Source organism: Oryzias latipes, chromosome 17 (assembly GCF_053564925.1).
Source record: "Oryzias latipes strain Hd-rR chromosome 17, Olatipes_Hd-rR_3.1".
Lineage (NCBI taxonomy): Eukaryota > Metazoa > Chordata > Actinopteri > Beloniformes > Adrianichthyidae > Oryzias > Oryzias latipes.
The window spans coordinates 26095851-26117040 of NC_136253.1; the positions used below are offsets into that span (position 1 = coordinate 26095851).

At 40.2% G+C, this 21190-nt stretch overlaps 1 protein-coding gene across 4 annotated transcripts in view; it reads right to left on the reverse strand.

Moving 5' to 3' along the window:
* Nucleotides 1–1176: 1176 nt before the first annotated feature.
* Nucleotides 1177–21190, reverse strand: part of epha4b (eph receptor A4b) — a 90995-nt gene continuing 70981 nt past the window's right edge. For 2 of the 4 annotated variants that reach the window (XM_078935653.1, XM_020710990.2), the window contains 9 exons: nucleotides 19591–19658; nucleotides 18739–18864; nucleotides 18258–18443; nucleotides 10247–10308; nucleotides 7575–7784; nucleotides 6385–6534; nucleotides 6103–6296; nucleotides 5165–5302; nucleotides 1177–5008 (listed from right to left, as the gene is read on the reverse strand). In XM_078935653.1, the coding sequence (XP_078791779.1) occupies nucleotides 4909–5008; nucleotides 5165–5302; nucleotides 6103–6296; nucleotides 6385–6534; nucleotides 7575–7784; nucleotides 10247–10308; nucleotides 18258–18443; nucleotides 18739–18864; nucleotides 19591–19658 (1234 nt within the window). In that variant the 3' untranslated portion in view covers nucleotides 1177–4908. Of the gene's footprint in view, nucleotides 5009–5164; nucleotides 5306–6102; nucleotides 6297–6384; nucleotides 6535–7574; nucleotides 7785–10246; nucleotides 10309–18257; nucleotides 18444–18738; nucleotides 18865–19590; nucleotides 19659–21190 lie in introns of all 4 variants that reach the window. The other 2 variants (XM_011486671.4, XM_020710989.2) reach the window with 1 other exon arrangement.

Genomic DNA, 21190 nt, shown 5'->3' on the forward strand with positions numbered 1-21190 from the left:
CCTTCAAACTCTTTCTCTCATTGTTTTATTTGTTTACTGTCCTTGTCATTGTTGTTTTATGTTGGGCTTTTGGCTTTGGCTGCCATTTTATGTGTCAGTCACAAAATTGCCAGACACATCAGCAGATATGAGACTGCTGCTCTGGTTTCTTTGAAAGAAACTCAACATGTGTGTGCTCTATAAAAAGAACCACCTTGGTAGTAAATGCAGTATTCATCTTTATTAAAATGAAAAAACTATAAATTTGAAATAAGTTCTTCACTAAATAACAATAAAAAAAATCAAGATGTTAAAATAATGTCCAAAGGTGTACATATGTTTGAGTCTGTTATTGACCACTGTTATTTAGTCTGTTAAGACCCACTCTAGTGAAAATTGTGCTTTTCGTGTTTTTAAACATATTTATGTGCCATTTTTCTGGTGAAGGAGGACATATAAATAAAAAAAAGATTAAATTTTCATTTCTGAATATTTCTTTAGTCAAATCGTTGTGAATCAGGAGCAGATGCAAAAATGCCATTTGAAAAAGCTTGTAAGTGTGACATGCAAAGTACTACAGAAAACCAAAAGCCTGCTCCTCCCAATTCTGATGTATTCACTTATAGAAAAAAAAGATCTGTCTCAAAACGGTTTGTCTGGATAGCCACAATATTTCTCATCATTTTTGTTGCACTGGTAATATCAAGTTGAAGTGTTAGGGGCTGTAAGCTAGTGGGAAGGAGTGAGCTTAATCCACGCCAATACTACTGCCTCAACAACTCAGAGGTTAATTTTCTAATGAACTACTGCTGCTCTGAAGAAACTATGTCCTACAGAACGACACATTTTGTGATTGTGCCAAAATACAGATAATTATAAGTAAATGACCACTAGGGATGCGTTTACAATAGATCGAAATAGGATCAGAGCGCTATTAACAAATTTACCACAAAAGAAACTGTTTTTCTGGGTCTTAGGAAAAAAAATGTGTGGATTTTTAGAAAATTATATTTTCGTAAAACATTTGTAAAGCCTAATAGGCAGTTTAATAGTGGCTGTCAAGACAAATCAAATGATAGTTTGCTAGGTGACAAGTAAGATACTTTTAAATTCAGCACCATTACTTTCTTGAAGTGAGCTGTGCTGAATGCTGTTCAGCAGACTGTGGGAAACAAAAAAGACACAGCAGCCTTCAGGTGAGAAATTAGAAATATTAGCATATTTATTACAGCAACATGAAAGACATTAGAATGCCTACACCCTTTACAACAAGCAGCGCTGAGGAAACTGGCATGGAAACAAATATGCATCAAATGGTGGCCAAAGAATAAGAGAGAGTGGGACAAAGGAGACAGTGAGCCAAAAGTCTCTAAATTGTTTTGTGGAAATAACTGATTTTTTAAGGGGAAAAATGGAAACAAACACTTTAGTTGATATCAAGCAAACCAGCCCACACAGGTAACCTTGGCACAACGGCAATGGAAATGTTGGACATACAATTGTGACAAAAAGAGAAAAGCATGTCTGATCTCTCTTACTGAAGAAAGTTGAAAAGCTCTGTAAAATTAAGGAAACTTACAACAGAACTTTATTTTATGGTCATTTATAATGATTCATTGGGTGTTTTTCCCTTGATGACAAAAGCCATTTTCAAGCCAGTTATAATTGAAAACAAGGTCTTCAAGTCTTTCAATTTTACAGGTCTTCTATAGGATTGAAAGTATTTTAGGATGACTTAATTTTGGTTGCAGAATTTAAAGTGTTGTGAGGAAGAGGATGGTGAAGGGCTGAGATGACGGTGGTGATGTGAGCTCCACTTTAAGCTGAGATAAATAGCATTGTTGATTAAAAAAGCTAAATGACAACAGAAAATAACAACAGCTGAGTAAATAAGGCATCTAAAAGGTCAGCGGTCAAACATTGTCCGCTAGAAGGAAATCATAGAGTTAGCAAGAGTAGAATGAACACTTTTGCACTCTCACAAGTTTTCATTTGCTTGTTTTTAGTTTTTCCAGCTGATGAGGTGAAATAGAGGTGAAAGTGTTTGGGAAGGAGAATTTCTTCTTAATTTTTAGTGGGTAAGTTTTTTTTTATAAAACACTGGGGTAGAAAAACACAAGTACAGATGTTACTTTTTCTTGCCCTCTACTGGCAGTTAACCCCTAAACACTAACTGCTACGTCGGCCAAAACACCCATCATCGCATGGAAGATGGAACATAATCATAAAGGTGAGATTGTCAGGTTTACATCTTGAGTCCGGCATTTTTTCCAAAAGGACATAAACATGCTTTCAAGTTGGTGAAATTTCCTGAGGTTTTAATCAAGTATCCGTGACATGCTTTGGTCAAAAATACCACAGAGACAAAACAAAGCTCAACAGCTCTGGTTTCTGCATTTTGTATGCTATAACACTGCTGCTTTTAGAGGATGGAGAGACCTCCTCAGCTCCATTCCTACCCTCCCCCCTCCAAACCGTCATGGGGCGTTCCTTTTTTGAGACTGTTGGCTTTTGGAAACTATGCAAAGAGCAGTTGGATGCCAATAATCTTTCAAGCTTGTTTTTGCCATATGAGGGTGCTTACATTGTCAAGCCTGAGAACTCATGTACATATGATTACATTGACAGAACCACACCCAAACTATCTCTATAAAATAAATATCCACCTATTTTAATCCTTAAATATTTATGTTACCTCTGTCCAGACAGTTGGTTCTGATCCATCTTTAAAACACAGTCCTTTGGTCAGCTTGTGACCATCAATCCTCTATCCTTGTGACTTCTTTATAGACCCATTTTGGGGGACCAGTTTTACAAATTCACTGATTTAGACTCCAAAATCTTTTTTTAAGTGCACAAAGTATAATGTTTACTGAGAAAAGAAGACTAAACTCTAAAAGACCAGAATAAAAAGAGTTTTGATTTGAGGTGCAGCAACTCAAGCATGACCTAAATCTGGAAGTGGATATAATAGATGGAGAAAAAGGTGGCAAGGTTGAATAATTTCTTTTTTTAATTTTCCCCTTCACCTTTTCACCTTTTGTCTTTAGAACAAGTGTTTAAACTCTGGCTGAAAACTGCAACTATTGACTGTTTAGGGTGGATATGAAATATAGTAAGTGCATGAATAAGGAGAGTCCATTCTACTCATTCTAACGCTATCATAGACACTGCAGTCACGGCCCCCTGTCTATCAAGGCTGAAGCTTTGCATCATGCTACATTCCTTTATTCAGATTAGCAAATCTTTACTTTCCTCCTGCAACTCCTGCCCCTGAACAAGAACCTCGGAAATCTCTTTCTCACAATAAAAGTACATCATTGTTATCATTACAAACATTCTACCATTGGAAATCAACACTGTACATATTTTACATTATGATACAATGGTATACACTGTACTTTATGCCACTGGTCCTACTGGTCACCACATGAATCAAGAGCTTTACAATACATCAAACGCAGGCTCAGGGTCATTATTACTGTGTGTAAAGAAAGGATCCTTTTACATAAAGCTGTGAGAAGCAGCTGTTTCCTTCTAATGTGGATAAAAGCTTCTTTTTTACTGTAAACTTATTTTTGAGACTTTATCTTGTTTGAAAATATGAAGAATTCAAATTTGTTAGAACAACAAAAAAGTGAGACTGTACATGACACACACGTCTTTCTTTAAGGAAGATTTACCTTCTGGTAGAGTAGTGGCACATCTAAAAAAAAAACACTTTATCTTGATAGAGGGCTCCATTACTGGGCTCCATTTGACCAAGCAGAGTTTTTTGGGAAACACAGATCACTCTAATCATTGTTAGTGTTGACCATTCAATGACAGGGACTCATGAAAGGAAAGCTCACAGTTGGGGTAGCGGTTCATTATCCAGATGAAGAAGGTTGCTGTACATGGCACAAGCCTGCAAACCCTCAACTTCTGCATGACCTTCCACAAACCCCCAACCATCCTAAAACGTCTGATATACAGAAAGGCAAAACTTTGAGAACGTCCTGAAAACTCTGTACTGTAAAACACAGAAAAAACAATGGAAGAAAAACATCTTATCCTTTTTTGTTGCATGTTTGCAGTCACATTGCATGTGCAGGCAGACTACTTATCGTACACTATGTCTAGTTGCTATGGAAGCGTGTTTGAAAGCAATCTCTAGGAAGCCCTTGTCCTGGCTAAATACCCTATTTGAAACAAATCATACCGCCATCTTACCTAGCGAAATCTACATCCCTCAGGTCCAGTTTCACTTTACCCTCCCACCCCCAGCACATTCATGTCATCAACTGTTTTGGCTCATTTCTGTGATCAGAGAGCCATAGAAGAGGCTGTAAATACACAGAGTGATATTTCCTGTGTTTAGCTGAGCAGTATAACCGTCACCACCAATACAAACGTTAGGTCCATTTCTACGGCTGTGGCACACGCTGCCCATATTAACATACTCCTGCACAAATACATACTGTATCATCTGACCCTTTTTAAATCCTTCATTGTGATATATCTCAGAGACAAACAAAAAAGGCGATAAAAGCCAACTGTACACATCACGAACAATGATGATCACTAGAATGTTTTTTTTTTTATATTTTTCGTTTTTTAATTTTTCGTTTTTTTCTTCTTCTTTTTTTAAGCTGATACGTCAGGAAATGTTCTTGGATGCTGAAGGCGTGACGTTGCCGTTGGAAACGTGTCTCTCTGTTTTTTCCAGTATGGTGATGGTGCTGCTGGGACTCTGAGTGCTGAAGCCAGAAGTGTCCACAGAGGACAGGGAGCACAAGGTGGTGAAGGAGTCAAGCGTCCATGTTGTCTCCATCTAAGTGTGTCTTAAAATCAATGGAGGCTAAAGCGCAGAGTATCCATTGCTAATCCATTTCAGTGGGGAGACCCTTCACAGGAGCATCCAGTCTCACTGTGTTCATGGGAAAACTGTTATACTTGGATGTGCGTCCCCTGGGTCTGCAGGCTCTGCACGCTGGACAAAATCTTCTTCTGATGGCCAGCCAGAGTCACTCCCATCTTAACCAGCTCACTACACAGAAAGCAGACAATAAATCTTATTAAACAGAGGACAGCACAGAAAGGTCTTGTGAAAATAGGTATCTGTTGTGAAATGGAATCTAGTAAGTGTCCTGCTGACAGGATTGACATTTTGAGTGTTTCATTTTGAGAGATTGCACATCTATACCTGACACTAATGTAGAGGATGGAGTCCAAGCTGACGTATCCCGAACTGGAGAAATTCTCCTTGTACTGGCCCATCTTGATGGCATCCAGCCACTCATCCACAGTACTCACGCTGAACTCTGGGCTGGACGGGTCCTCACTGCTGGGACGCAACAAACAACTTACTCAATGATGGATATTTTACCATGTAAAAACAACACAACAAACTGCATTTTAACAGGAATTTTTGCTTTACTTACAGAAAAAATTCTATTAGTGAGTAAAATCTATAGTTTTTTTGCTAATTTTTTAACAATATACTTTTTTGTTTTGAAATGTGTGAAATTATCTATAAAATTAATGTTTAAAGACCCAAGGATGATCAAAGTGGGTCTTTTATGTGCACCAACCTGGAAAATATACTTTTTTCCCCAAGAAACAGATTACACTTCTACGTTTCTGAAATTCTTTTTACAAGTCTTTACAGAAGAATCCTTTGTGTAGGACTCTGTTTTCCTGTCATGTGCCTCGTTTATGTACTGTCTGGGGGATGTTTTTGAGCTTTTGCTGTCTGCTCAGTTATGCTGGGAATTGTTTTCTTTCTGTTTAGAACGTCTGTTTTGAAAAGGGATTCCAACATGGCCTGATCTGAATCTCAGCATCAGCTCTCTGCCTGAGGTGAAAAAAAAAGTGTAAATGTAGAAATAAAAGACATTCTGTAGATGCATACAGAACAACTTGGGAATTTAGAGGTTTAGTGAAGGCAGAAATCACAAGATATGTCAAACCCCAACCCTATATCTTTTTATTTTTATTGAATTATTTTTAGCTCAACTTTTGCATCTATTGTAAAAGCTCCAACAACTTTTCTATCAAACAACTGTGTTTGCTTAGTGCATGATTTGTTTTTGTGTGATGGGACACATTGCCAGTTTTAGTTTGTGCATTTCTCAGACTCACCATACTAGGCTTTTAGCCAGCTCTCTGAGGCTGGCTGGGTTTCTGATAAGTTTGTCCAGAATTGTGACAATCTGTCCAAACTTTGGTCTGTCACTGCGGCTCTTCTCCCAGCAGTCCAACATGAGTTGGTGCAGCACCACAGGACAATCCATAGGAGCGGGAAGACGGTAACCCTCATCTATTGCTTTGATCACCTACACAGTGAAGACGAAATACACAAAGTGTTGCACACTGTACATGCTGGATTTAACGTAAAACACTGGCATGGCCAGGGTGTCTCACATCCTGATTGGACATCTCCCAGTATGGTCGCTCTCCGTATGAGACCACCTCCCACATGACGATTCCGTAACTCCACACGTCACTTGCTGAGGTGAACTTCCTGTAGGCTATGGCCTCTGGAGCGGTCCATCTGATGGGGATCTTCCCCCCCTAAAAGAGTTCACACATAAAGTAGGTCACACTGAACTTGTGAATGTCAACAGGCTGCCCAGTCACTTTTGTGCAGCTGCTTAAGAACAAAGTGGGGAAAGATTATACGACTAAGCAAAACTGCACACTGTTCTCATAATGCTCTGAACAAGCAGACACAGTATTCTCAGTGTTCCCTCTGCCATGTTGTCTCTTCTCTTCTTATTCCTTTGTCTTTGTTGTTGATGCACAGATCAAAAGGTTTATTCCTTGGCTCCTGAATGTACAAACGGGTAATAATACCCCCTCCTCCTTTGTTTCTTCACTCTAACACACCTCTGTCAGCTTGCCTCAGCTTTTTAACATGCAGCAGCTACCTCTGCACCACCTCCTGTAGCATTCTCCATCTCTGCTTGGTGAAAGTCAAATAAAAGACAAAGCTGCCAAGTCACTCTGGCTCCACTGTACTTTTGTTTTCACCACTCCCTGTCCACCCCCACCATCTTTTTCCCCCCCGAATGCTCTCATTGGATCATTCTTCTGTTTTCCCCTGTTCCCTGGATCTAAGTCTCAGTTTTCCCCCCACTCCCCCCCCCCCCCCAAGCGCCTCCAGCTCCATCAAGGTCTACTGACATCAGAGGGAGTTTGTGAGACTGCAATAGAGCAGTCAGCTACTCGCACACTCCACCTAGGGGCAATGCTAATACCGTATTAAGAATGACAATCTCAACACTTCCTATGAATATGAATAACGCCATCTCCTTGTGGACATTTTAGATGAGTTACTCCACAGTGGCTCGACTCACTGATGTTTGTGTTTCGCCTTCATCCCTGAGCTATGTGAGAGGATGCTGCTGTCACTAATGACTGATTTGACTGCATCAAAGTAAAAATATTAAAGGAACAGTGTGTCTGTGCAGCTTTCCCTTAATTCAGCATTTCTGCAAGATTAAACTTGTTCTTTGTGCAAAAGTCTGATCTTGGTAATACAGTATAAGATTGTGAGAAGGCTGTTATTTTCATCCATGTTTACAATAAATTCAATTTCCGTTTTTTCCTACCCTTGTAGTGTAAGCCGCCTCGGGATCGTCCTCCAGAACTCGGCTCAATCCAAAGTCAGACACTTTGCACACCAGGTTGCTGTTCACCAGGATGTTTCGAGCAGCCAGATCTCTGTGAACGTAGCTCATGTCTGACAGGTACTTCATACCTGAGGCGATGCCGCGCAGCATGCCGACCAGCTGGATGATTGTGAACTGGCCATCATGTTTCTGGAAAATAAACAAAAATAAATACATAAATGTACATTGAAGTAAACTTTGACATCCAGCTATAGTTGAAGGTCCAAGCCAGGACTCACAAATTAATAGCATCATTTTACACTTTTGGAGAGTCCCTTAGCAGCACTCTGAACCTCCTTCAGCTCTGCTAACCCCATCCTTTGACCTCCCTAAGGAGGGTGTTAAGTAAAAGATAAATTTCTCCTTCTATGGATCAATGGAGGATCACAAACAAAGGAAACCTGTCTGCAGAGGATTGAATCTGACAAATCAGACAAAACTTTCCTCTTTAACACTGACCGTGTGCCCACGCGGAGCTCAGTTTTGCGCTGTCTTTGGCAGAGAGTACAGCCTGCTGATCGATGACTGCCCAGCTCACCTTCTTCTGCCAATTATTTCAGCGCCGGGCCAACAGCCCCTGTTAAAGACCCATTCATGTTATCGGTCACCGTCTCTCCTTTATATCATCTCTTCTTCTCCAATCTCTCCATCCATCTCCCTAACTCCTCAGTTGTTGGCTTCGAGAGCAAAACTCTGTAATACTTTGACTCAGGCTCCATCTATCTATCCTCCTTCATTTTCTGCATCTGCGGACCGCCCTCCTTTCCTCTCTGTCTGTCTTCTTTCCCTCTGCCTCAGCAGCTGTGGAGTAAGTTAATTAGCCGGTGGTTTTGTGAGATGCTGATTGATTGGACTGTCTAACAAACCTACAGACTTCCTCTATCAATCTGCCCAGCACATTGCATTGCCAGGAAGAAGGAGGATGGGTGGGCATGACAGGGAGGCAGGGAGGGGACAAATGTAGGACACAAAGGCTGGATGGCAGAGGTAGAACATTTTCATATTTTTGGCAAATATTAAAAACTTAACTTTGCTATTTTTAATGAGAAAACTGAAGCAAATGAAAAATTGGACCACGGGTAACGGTTAAAGAGGAAAAGCAGAAATTCGGACATAAAAAACGGACTTTCGTATAACAATGGAAACACTGCAGACACTTTGAAGACCTGTTTCCTTAATGCATCGTGTATTAAAGCACATGCATCTGTTGTGTGTGAGGCCTTCTGTGATCGACTGTCCATGCGCGTACTCCATGTTATTCTTTAGGCTTTTTGCATTTGTCACTTAATTGTACTTCAGTGTTGCCGATGGGATTGGCATCTATTTAGCATCCAGCCCATAATCACAGCCTTAATGGCTCTGCAGCGCCGCAGTGATTTTACAGGCTGACAAACAACTCCGAATATGAATCAGACGGATGTCAACCGTGAGGCTCAACAGGACTGCAGCACGCCATTCATCTGGCTTTATGCAAAACACAAATCAAGGCTCCTCAGCTAAATCAATACCTGAGCCCTTACAGATTAATAGAACAAAGTATCAGATTTACAGCTCGGTGTCCTTCTAATGTATCTGCCACTGCATGCACACACACACACAAATCCTTTGTGCTTTAATTAACCTTCACAAACCACAAACCAGTTGCTAGTTTGATAAATTTGAAGGTTTATGAAAGGACACCAAGAAGGGATAATTATCTTTTTAAAAATTAATTCATGTCAGTAATTACTGTTACATACAAAGTCGATTATTTTACTTTTTATTAATAAGGTAGCGCCACTTCAACTTGTTTAGCAACTTATAAAGACCTATCTCCTGATAAGGAAAAAAAAAGAAACCTCTCCATATGTTGCTTATTTGAAACAAATCCCTAAATCCAGGACTCCACTTAATTCAGCATTACTTGAATTAGAGAAAAAAATGTCAGCATTTTTAAAATATATAATTGGAAATAAACTCAGGCATGAAGGTGTTAAGCAGTGACATATTTAAGTATTTATTGGGGATTTAATTCTAAAATTCTCTTTCTTTGTAATGATAATTTCATGAAGACATTTCCGAAGGTATTTTTTTGCTGCATTTTATTTAGAAAGGATAAATCAAATGTCTTTCTGCAGTGGTCTTTAGTACCAAGATAAAAATAAAAGAGTTTTGCCCATTTGTAAGCAGTCTGCTGCAGTTATGTCCTGAGGAAATGGACATTTAGCACAGCAGGTACAGACCCATGAAAAATGAAAAACCAGAGAACCCACAGCAGCTCAAATGTTTCTGTCTACTTCTCTGTCTGTTTTTGTTAAGTGGGATTATTGACATTGAGTCACTAATCTAAAATTCATTTATTTCTGGATTAGGGGAATTTTCTTGCTCCCTTAACACAAAGGGAACGCTCAAATTTGTAGAGGCAATTTTTTTTTAATGAAACAAACTTTTACCTTGATTAAATTCACTAGCTTTAAGTTTCTTTTTATCAAATTTTAAAAAGATATGCCCTCCAGAACATCAATCACTGCTCATAAAATCTTTCCAGTTGGGAAATCGTTTTCTCCTTGTTCTCATGGTTCTGGCCTTGGAAGGCACACAAGTGCCGTTGTTCCACCTGAGGCACGACTCACCTTGAGAAAAGTGTCCAGAGATCCATTTTCCATGAACTCTGTTATGATCATCACCGGCTTACCTACACAGGCAGAAGATAAGACAGTTAGTTACAAGAAATAAATGCCCAAACCATGTTGAAACGAGGGCAGAGAAGAAGCAGAGTCCTCAGCTGTGACCGGACGATCTCTCCATCTCCCTGCTTCTCTCTGGAGGATAACATGGCATGTCGTCATCAGTCACACTGACAGCTTCTAATCAGCCCTCTCCATAAACGCCAGGAGATAATTAGAATAGACCAGTCCACTAGAATATGTGTGTTTGAGTGCGCATGTTCTAGGGGGATGGGGGTCCTGAGATCTCATGAATACTAATCAGCCTCAAGGGAGGAGGTTTGTGTTTGTGTGGCGCAGCACCTGCATGAGTGTGTGCCTGTGACTGACATGCCCCATGCACTATGATCCCCCGCATGGCGTCTGTTGGGGCTTACAAATGATTAACAAAGTGCCTGCAATCACACACCCATGCGAAAAAACACCAGCCTGTCTCCCCCCACCCCCACACCACAGTCAGGCTTTGCCAATCACAAACACACTGTGTGCACTTAGAAATGTGTGTGTGTGTTTGAGTGTGCACAGCTTGTAAACACAGACTGTGTCAGTTATGATGAATAGTTCACGTTTCCTAAATCAGACCTCAGTGATGCTGGGAGAAAAACCTAAGGGAGAGATAAAGACAGGAAAACAGAAGGAGGGAAAACGAGCGGGAAGGGAGTTGGAAACGCTTAAAAAAATGGTAAAAAAGAAAAAAAAAATGTATGCTTACTTGTAATCATGTAAAAAACTTTGCGTTAGATATAACAACATTTTGAGCTTATCTAAATGTATGATTCAAGATGCAACTTATGCTACATCCGTAAATGTGCGTTTGAGCGGCCACTTACAATAAAAAGTCTATGTAAACGCACGTATATGTGTGTTTCAATCTTTTATGTTCAAAAACTTGCGCTCATTGCATTCTTGAAACCCATCATATGCCTAGTGTGTACGTAGCTTTAGGGAAAAGTTGAGGAAGGAGTTGGAGCTGGCAGGAAAAAAATGAAGTAACGACAGGAAAAGACAGAAATTCAAGGAAGTGTTGGAGAAAAAGAAATGTAAGAAGGAGACATGAAGACAGAGCAAAGAGAATGAGGACTTGTGGAAGGAGGGGGTCAGGCGGGTGTCAGGAAAGGCAGGAACAACACCACCGAGGCCTACAGTAAGATTGTAGGTAAAGACAGCAATACATCACCTTAAATGAATTCACTATCTCACTGCAGCAAATACACACACACACGCACACAAACAGAGTCGCCTGCTCTCTGGTTGTGGTGTCTTCTTTGACAGTAACATTAGTCTCAGGGATAAAAGTGAAAGGGAATTGGATTTTCTTCTGCTAGGGGTGAGGACTGCTGGTCACATTTATCTCCACACTGGTTGTTGTGTGTCACCCTGTGTGTGCGTGTGTCTGTGTGTGTGTGTGTGTGTGGGAGAAAGCCACTTGCAGGGACAGATCTCACAGGGATGACTAAAGCTCAGATCAGAGATGGAGGACATTTGCTGAAACTTAAAGAGATTGACAGATCCTGCATACATGATGTGCACATTTTTAGACAATTACTCCCAAATTTGTTGAAGAACCCTACAAGCTAATTTGACTTCTTATTGTTCACTGTTTGTGTTTGAAAATGTGCTTGTGTCTCTGATGGAGAGCATCACCCTCAGGTCTAAGCTGTTAGATGCAGTCGAGTGCAGGACAATGAAACACACTCATCGTCTTACGGAGGCTCAAAGGTCGATGTGAAACAGGCATGTGCGCACACACATTCACACTGCTATCTTTTGCTGTTATCTGGCATGCAGAATTATCCCTGCAAGTAAAAAGATAACAGAGGTGACTGATAAAAGAGACCGCACGCACCCTCATGTTGTATATTAGCTCGTTTTATCTCTTTTTGTCTGCTGGCAGCCCAAACACACCCACACAGCCACACACTCATGATACAATGAATCCTCTTTCGCTCGGAGCAGCATCATCACGTGCTCCTCACTGGCCGAGCACACACACTGACAGGATGGCGGCTCAAGTCATGGAGTCTCACAGAGCCAAACATTCGGGAGCGGTCTTCAGTTTGCCGCTGAAAGAACATAATTAACTAATCACATTCGCATTCATTTAACTGCAAGCCTTTTACATTCATCAGAAAAAAACGCAGCCCTGTGCAGAACGGAAAGCCTCAAAGTTGGTTGTGTTAAGGAACGCTACAAAAATGGCTTTTTTTTTCCAAGAGCAAGAAATGAAGGCGTATGCATGTGAATCTCTATGAATACGAGGCTATAAACTGTAAAGTCTGTGCTTGAAACTGCATTATGAGAGGATGTTTCAGTGTGTCAAATGAAAGCGACAGACTCCGTCTACATCTGGACAATCATGTTATGAGAAGCTATCTGCCAGTGTGCCAGTGGGCCACATTACCACTTTATTGAATGAGGCGGCCCAAGGTACAAACGAGAAAATGAAATAACTGCAGTATTGATTAATGTTAAGGGTCTGAACTAAATGATACAAAGCTTTTAACACAAGACGGATCTCTGTTCTGGGAAGTGCCATGCAAGGTAGTGGATGCACTGCAACAGACAGAAACTCAATAACCTTATCTCCTCTCTTCTGTTTTTGCTCTCTCATCCCCCTCATTTCCTCACGTTTGTCGCTTCGCCATCTTTCCTCTCGTCCAGCTGCCATTCTTTCCGCCCATATTTATCCAGTCTCATCTTTATCCCCACTTCTTCTCAGCTGCACATCCAATGCGGTCACACCCCCCGATTCCACTCAGGCCCACTTTTCAAATCTGCACGCGTATTCAAAACATGACTACTTTCAAAAGCGCTGACAGGAAATATTGAAATGCCTATTGTTGAGAGCACAAAGACGCACAACGAAAACTAATCATTAGTTTCTTTAAATAGAAGATGGCTGGAAAACGTGGCCTCACCAATTTTAATAGCACCTTTGTAGAGCAGCTCTTTAATGTGCATATGTGTGTATGCATGCATATGTGTGTGTGCTACCAGATGAGATGGAGTTCTGTAATTGAGGGTTTTCCAAATGAGCCGATTGTTGCTGTGATTGTAAAACCCACAAAAGACTGATAGATAAAATGAGAAACCGGGGTGATAAAGGGAAGATAAGGAGGTGTTGGGGAGAGAGGCAGGATGGGGTGGGGGCACAATGCTGCTCTTTTCTGATGAGGAGAAAGACAAAGCAGAGAGATCTTTTTTTTGCCACTCTTGCATGTGGGGGTCTAATCAGCCTGACAATGGGAACAATCACGCGACAGACAGCAGAGCAGGTTATCAAAGTGGCCCATGGTGGCAGCGGTGGGCTTACATCTCCGCACACATTCATCAGCCAAACAAATTAAAATAGATTTAAACCTAAAACACAGCTGAGCAGAGATTGTCATACTATGTAAAATAAAATAAATAAATAAATTTATACTGTATTCATCCCTCAATGGGGAAATTCTTCTCCGCATTTGACCCATCCCCTGGGGGAGCGGTGAGCTGCAGCTGAACCGCGCTCGGGAGGCAGTAGTGTTAAGGGCCTTGCCTAAGGACCCCCACTGGGTGATGTTAACTGCTCGCCATTGATATGGTAATTGCCCCCCAGTACCATTGCTTATTCCCCTCCGGGAATCGAACCCTGGATTCCTGCATGGTAGCTTGTCACCTTACCAACCGAGCCACCCAGCCACTATGTAACTTAATCAATAATAATTCTTTAGTCAAATATCAGAAAACTTTTTTAATACTATTGAGATTTATTTTTGCAACAAATCCTTCTTGAAATGATCTAAACTAGCAGTCTTCAGTCATTGCAGGCTTGGCTTTAGTTGCAATAAAAAAGGCAGTAATCTTGATGTTGTAACCAAAATATTTGATTATTGCAAAATTTTAAAAACTGTAATCTTTCCAAACTTTTCTCAAAATCTGCACAGTCAAGATTTTTTTTTGTCTCAATAAGATCTAGGATCTAGATATAAGGAAATTATTATTAAAACGAGTCACAATCATTTTTGCTCCATGTTCTTGACAAAAGAAAACTTGATTTAAAGCTTAAAAAATTAGAACAAATGCAATTTTCTTTACACATTTCAACGTGCTATTTGTTTTCTGAAGGTACTGGGAAGCACTACCGTTTTTGATTCAATTTTAAGGAAGTTTTTTTACAGCTTAATAAATGGTGAGAAGTTAGACTGGCATTCATTGTCATCATTTTGGAAACATGAGGTTTTTGTTTTAATTTAGTCACTTATCATATAACCACAAGTAGGTACATACAAAGGTAAAAAATACCATCCAATTACTTAGACCTTGCAAAAAAATACACATTATTTCACTGTATATCGTTCAATCTTAAGTAACAGTAACAGTAACAGTGAGCTTTATTAGCTCTTTCCCCTTTGTGAATGCTTTGTGGAGCTACTTGTTTCTAGATTTTGGATATAATATTTCTTGTTAAGTAAAAATGACTTGCTCCATGGACAAAAAAATGTACTACATTAAAGAGATTTTTTTCTTCAGTTTAGTGTCCTTTATTCTGTTTTTAGACCAGGAGTTTTCATGGTGATTTCATGGTAAAAACAAGACTTCTAACATTTTTGTTTTACCTCTGAGCACAGGTTCTAAACTACTATGTTGTAAACATTCTGGGAATTTATAAAATCTTAATCAGAATAATTTGTATCATAGTATTTAATGATTTTGCACTTCCTTTTATGTTTGTGTTTGGCCTACCCTTTAATTTGGGCCTGTCTTCTGTTTCTTGCTTTTGAAAGCATTTTTAATATTTTTTTTGCAACTGTTGTTAATATTGTTTTGGCCGCTGCTTTTTACTTTACACCACCACAGCTACTTCTGCTTTTGCTGACGCTGCTCAGACTCCTACCACAGCTGAAAAGCAATTACTTGGAGCCTTACTTAGACCAATGCTACTTCTGTGTCTACTTTACACCTACACAAACCGATCCAGCACACCTGAGTCCGGAGCAATCAGGGTCTAGCCAGTCTGATTAGACTGAGACCGGTGTGAAGGGACCAGCTGGTGCCAGAGAAAAAGGCCTGAAGGAATTATTGACCCATCTCAACTCTCACCCCTTTTGCTGGAACATACACACCCTGGGCTGTGACCTGTGAAATTACTGCTCTGCTAGTGAGATTTGTTTCTGTGAGGCTCTATCAGCTCCTCAATGTGCCGTGAAGACAGGTGAAGAGGGAGACACGAGGAAATGAAGGAGGGAAGCTCTTATTAGACACTGAAAAAAAAATAAACCATTTCAATTATTTCATCCAAAAAGCATAAGAGCTTAGAGACAAGTCTATTTTGCTAAAATAAATACCCTGTCAAGTCAAAAACAGTTTGTTTTCTTTTTTTTCCCATTTTGGTTATTTAGCTGATTCTGCTGTCAACCAGCATTACACTTCAAGTACTTGATCATAATTATGGAATTTATTTTGGTTTTTCCAAACAGAATTGTCAGTTCCTAAAAAGAGGGTGCCATAATTACACATCTACATGTTGCGTCTGAGGAAGAGAAACAGGAAGAGGGAAACAATAGCAGGAAAATTAATGAGAAATGCAGTAGGGTGTCAGTCATAATATGCACACCGCTGAATATTTATGAGGCAAAAAAGCACATCCAATTAAGTTTCTGAAGTATTAATATTCACATCTGTGCATATGCACTTGCTCTTTTGTTGTTGGCCCAGGCACCACCAAGCAAAGCTGAGAGATGCGCTGAAGATCTGAGAGCGTGACAGCAGGGAGTGTGACAAGCGGGGAAGCAGAGATTTGTTTGTTCAAATCCCTGATTTTTGCACCATCTTTCCTTCTCACTTTTGCATGTCTGCAAATATTTGACAAACAACTGGATGTGTGGAACAGGAAGATGACAAAGATATGGCAAACAGGAGTAAAAAAAACAAAAAAACAAACTCACAGATAAGGAATCAGGATCCATCCTTTCTAACCAGGATTATAAAAAATGTGTCTCCATTCTTTGGTTTAGCAATTACCTTTTATGTTTGGGCTATTTCTACTGTTTCGCATATAGTGAAAAAAGTCAACATTCTGAATTAGTCCTGTCACACATCTCATGTATCCCAGTGAAGTCAGCATTTGCATTTCATACCAGAGAGTGACCCAGAGCTGAAAGATGTGAAAAACTGCATTCATTCCTTTATTAAATGTAAAGTGCCAACATCTAATTGCATGAAGCCAAGGAGGTGCTGCAGGTAAAGCTGCTCTCATGCATTTTAAAAGACTAAATGTATAGGGTGGAGACTGAATACATGAATAATAAAATACGTAACCCTTTTCTTAAACATTTCTTTATCTGTTGATTTGATAAAAAATTAAGATGTAAGGAAAGAAAATCTAGAGTGATATAGAATCTGAACAACACATTTCTGATGTTACAGATTTTAAGAAACAAATAAAGTTGACAAATGTGATGTCCATAGGAATAAGACAGATGGAGAAACCCAGCTGTCCAGTAACACTCTGGTTTGTTTTGGGGTCCTTTAAAGCCAACTTGGTTAGACATGACAAACATTTAAACCCCTAGCATTCTAAAAACGGGCAGACGCATCAATTGTTTGAACAACAAACTTTGACTTCAAATCCTAATGGTTCCACAACCATCTGTCAATCAAAAGAAAATGCTTAATTTGATATAAATTATTGTGTTCCTTTGTTTATCCCAGGGGTTGTGTTCTAAAAAATAACCAGAGATTGGGTTAAGAGAATTATAGATGTCTTGAGGCTCAGGACACACTTACTACAATTTTCTCACACAGACATTGACATCTTAACACATCTCTCTCTTGCTTAAACTCAAAGTTAAAACTTCATGATCTGATCACGATCAAAGATTTATATAGATTTGGCAAACTGAATGCATTCTGTACAGGAGACAAGGCACAGAGGAGATTGATTGACGAGGTCTATGGCCATACAGGATACTGCACACAATGCGCTGTTAAACGAGACAAAAACATGCTAAATTGCTCTGAAAACAATCCGCCAAACAAGTGTGTGAAAGGTGGACCGTGGGGGAACATTATTTAAAAATATGAAACTGGAATGTTGTGGTTGATGTTTTGGATCCACGGTGTATGATTGTTTCTGCTGGGAAGTCTGCCTATTGGACACTGGATTGAACGTTGACTAACTTGCTCATAAGTAACATGCGCTCTAGTAATTTTGCCAAGGTTACTTTTGTTTTCATATTCCATCTTCTAATTAGGAAGTAAAAGTGCTGGCTCTTGTTTCTGCCACTCAGCTCTTCAACTGCCTGTCATTATACATTTGGAAAAAGATAGAAATAAAAAGGGGTGGAGGGGTTGAAGTGATGTGTTTGTTGATTGTAATTCAAGATCTATCATTATCCACTTACTCTGCGGCTCAATACTTGACTTTTGCTGTTTTGTTATCCTACTTTGAAAGAAAGTTGGTCATAAAGACACAAATTCTCTGTTGCGCAGAAACGCTATTTTTTTGTTTGTTTTGATGCCGAGCTGGAATTTTGATTTAGGGCTGCCAAAGACGATGGAATGCAAAGCCTTGACTGCTTGGTATCTCTATTCTGACAGAAGAAAGATAAGCAGAAATCACGTGGAGTGACTGAAAGAGAGGAGCAAGAACCAAGATGAATAAAGATTCTTTTGAACCATACCTATGTCTATGTCACCTGCATCAACACAGACTCGCTCTAATTGGCCAAGCACAATCATGTGGAGTAAACAAGTGGATGTGTGAGAGGTGGATGGTCACAAATTTGCAAAGCTCAATCTCAATGGTGTTACCACGGTGATGGAGCAGTTTCTCTGATCGAGGAGCAGCTCAAACATCACAAGCCTCTGTAGGGCTTGGACATGAACAGTAAACACTCACTGTTTGTTGATAAGTTTTAACCACGTGCCGTTCACTCACATTTAGTGACCACACCCTCCAGCCTGATGATGTTGGGGTGATCAAACTGCCCCATGATGGAGGCCTCAGACAGGAAGTCTCGCCTCTGTTTGTCAGAGTACCCTGCCTTCAGACTCTTGATGGCCACATAGATCTCCCTCTTCCCCTGGACACGCAGTCGGCCGCTGCACACCTCCCCAAATTCTCCTACACACAGACACGCACACACAAAAGTCACACTTTAAACAAACCCTGAAAAGGAAATTAAACTTTTCGTTTTTATAAGAGATTGGGGGACATCTATGAGCTGTTTTACTGAAAGGAAATTTAACAGTTTTTTACTAGATCCAGCACAAAATAAATTTGCAAGCAAACATATTCCAAAAAAAATGTGAAAAACTGCTGTTAAAGGTTTTAACACATTTTTGGTAAATTCATATAAACTATTTTACTGAGTTCTGACTTAATAAAGTATTTAGCCTCAGCATTACTGCCAACTCACCACCGCCAATGACTCTTTCTATGCGAATATTGGAAGCATCGATCTCTTTGGCAAAGTCTCGGACAGCCTGGTTGGGGTCTTCGTAGGTGTGAGGATGGATGTACGTCCTGCTGCCCGGAAGCTTCACTGCATGGTAGATTAAAAAAAATATATATATATATATTTAATGAGGTTAAAAACAACAAATTAGCATCACTGTTTTTAAAAAAAAATGTGTATGTTTTTTGGGAAATTGGCATTCCGATGATTTCCTTTAACCCATGTGCCATCCTATGATCCCACCCTTACATCGACATGTTATCTCTACCATGACTAGTGGGTCTAGATGACCCAACTCCCAATGTTAAAGTGCCTAGGATAGCACAAGGGTTACAGCAAATTGAAATAAATTAAAATCTAGTTGGGGAAATGATGAAAAAAACAAGTACCAGGCCTGGATTTAGCCAGCCCCACCATGAGGTTCCAGTAAAATATCAGAAAAGAGAAAGTCTGGGTGCGCTGAGAGTTTGGGGTGTCAGATCCCTCCAACCTCCTAAAATGCCCAGAAAACTATGCTATCATCATATCAGTTCATCTATCCATAAAGCACAGTAAGTCTTATTTCTTTAGTTTTGGATTTAGTTTTGGATTTTTGCGGGCTATCACGTTTGGAAGGGGGGACAGCCACAGCATTTGGGGGTGGGGGGGGGTGACCCCCCCTTTGCCCATGCATATATCTAGCCTTGACAGGTATATTTAAAAAAGCTAATAAAAGTGCTTCATAAGTGTGGGTCATTCTCCATATGGGAGCACAAAGTCTGACGTCATGGACAGACGTGTTTCTGCAGATTCCGTGAGTACTGGTGTCTTTACCTCGGCCATGCTGGAACTGCATCTTCTCCTCATCCGGGTCTTGCTTAGCTTTGATGTATCCACAATGCCTGAGAATGAGACACACAGCTGCATCATGGTGCTTCACAGATTCTTAAACTGGGCGCTCACTAATGACAGCCTTCCAGCCACAAACAGGCCAACTTAAGTAAACCCTTCAGAGGACATGTGTAGAAGATCACCTTACTTCCATGAGCACACATCTGTTTGCATTTTCGATAAAGTTATATGCAGGAAGTTCAGATCCAGTGCCAAAAGCTGTGCATTTGAGCAACTTCTTTTTATCTTCAAACATCACATCCTCTAAATTTGACTTGTCTGGATGGAAAACATAAACTTTATTACCACATATCTCCTTTCATTCTATAGTACTTTTTCTTGATGTTTATTAAATCGCTGTTTGAGTGTGTCCGCCCTCATTCTGAAGCAATGAAACACTTCTTTAAAGCTGTCTGTGTGCTCTGATCATTACACACTCACCTCTTTAAGCTTTTTACTCACACCCTCCTGCATGCACCCCCGCAGCCAGGGTTAGTCCAAAGAGCTATACGAAATATTGACAAATTGATTGACCTAAACCTGCAGTGCAGCTGTGAGGAAGTGTTAAACTTGTTCTGCCTTACAGACCTCTACGGGGGATTCTTGCCCGCTTGTGTTGGTTGGAGATGGTGTTGGTTTCCGAAAACTTATGCTCTTTCTGTTTTCAAGAAGTGTTTTAAAGGTCCTGATCATGTATAAAATTGTCCTCATCCTGCACTTCTCTCTTTGAATTAAACAGAAAAGCTTAAATACAAAAGCAGCATCACATGACACTTTAGAACAGACATACTGTAGCGTCCTTCATCTTTTCTTTGATGCAGAGAAAAAACTGCACATTGTGATAAAGAAGAAAAGGCTAAGCAGATGTTACTTTGGGATTTTTTGTTTCCTCACATTTGGAGTTTAATTTGGTATGGGATTCATGCTATAACTTATTTATGTATCTAGGCCAGGAGATGATTGGTTTTAGGGCCACAGGTCCAGCATAACCCAGTCGGTCTGTCTGTCCATCAAGAGGATAAATTGATGCGGGCTTGGAGCCAGGAGTAACTGGGAATCTGCAGCACAGATGGTATGCGATTTAGGAAAGCAGCAGAGAAAAGGACAGAAGGGAAACGGAACTGAAATGAAAGATTGGATCAAGAAAAGGAAAGAAATTAGATGAAGACAAAAATGATCGGAGAAGAATACTAAGTAGAGAACAGGCAAGACAACGAGATGCACACATTAAAAAAATGGTGCTTAGTGAGTTTGAGTCATTTGGTACCTAATCCTAGTGTTGATTCTACACAGCTGAATGCATCAATAGACTGTCTGGGGAATAAAAGCACACACAGGCACACATGTTAAAAAGGCTGGAGACCTCTGCTGCTGTTTGAGGACTAGAGGTGGGGGTCTAAGCTTGGAGGAGTTGGGACCCACCTGGTCATCAGCTGGGCTCTGGCTGGCCAATCACCAAGGGACTATCATTACACCCCTTGACTCACAATCATACATACTCAGCGCTTTGGGGCATGCGCCTAAAGCATATGGATAATGGGAC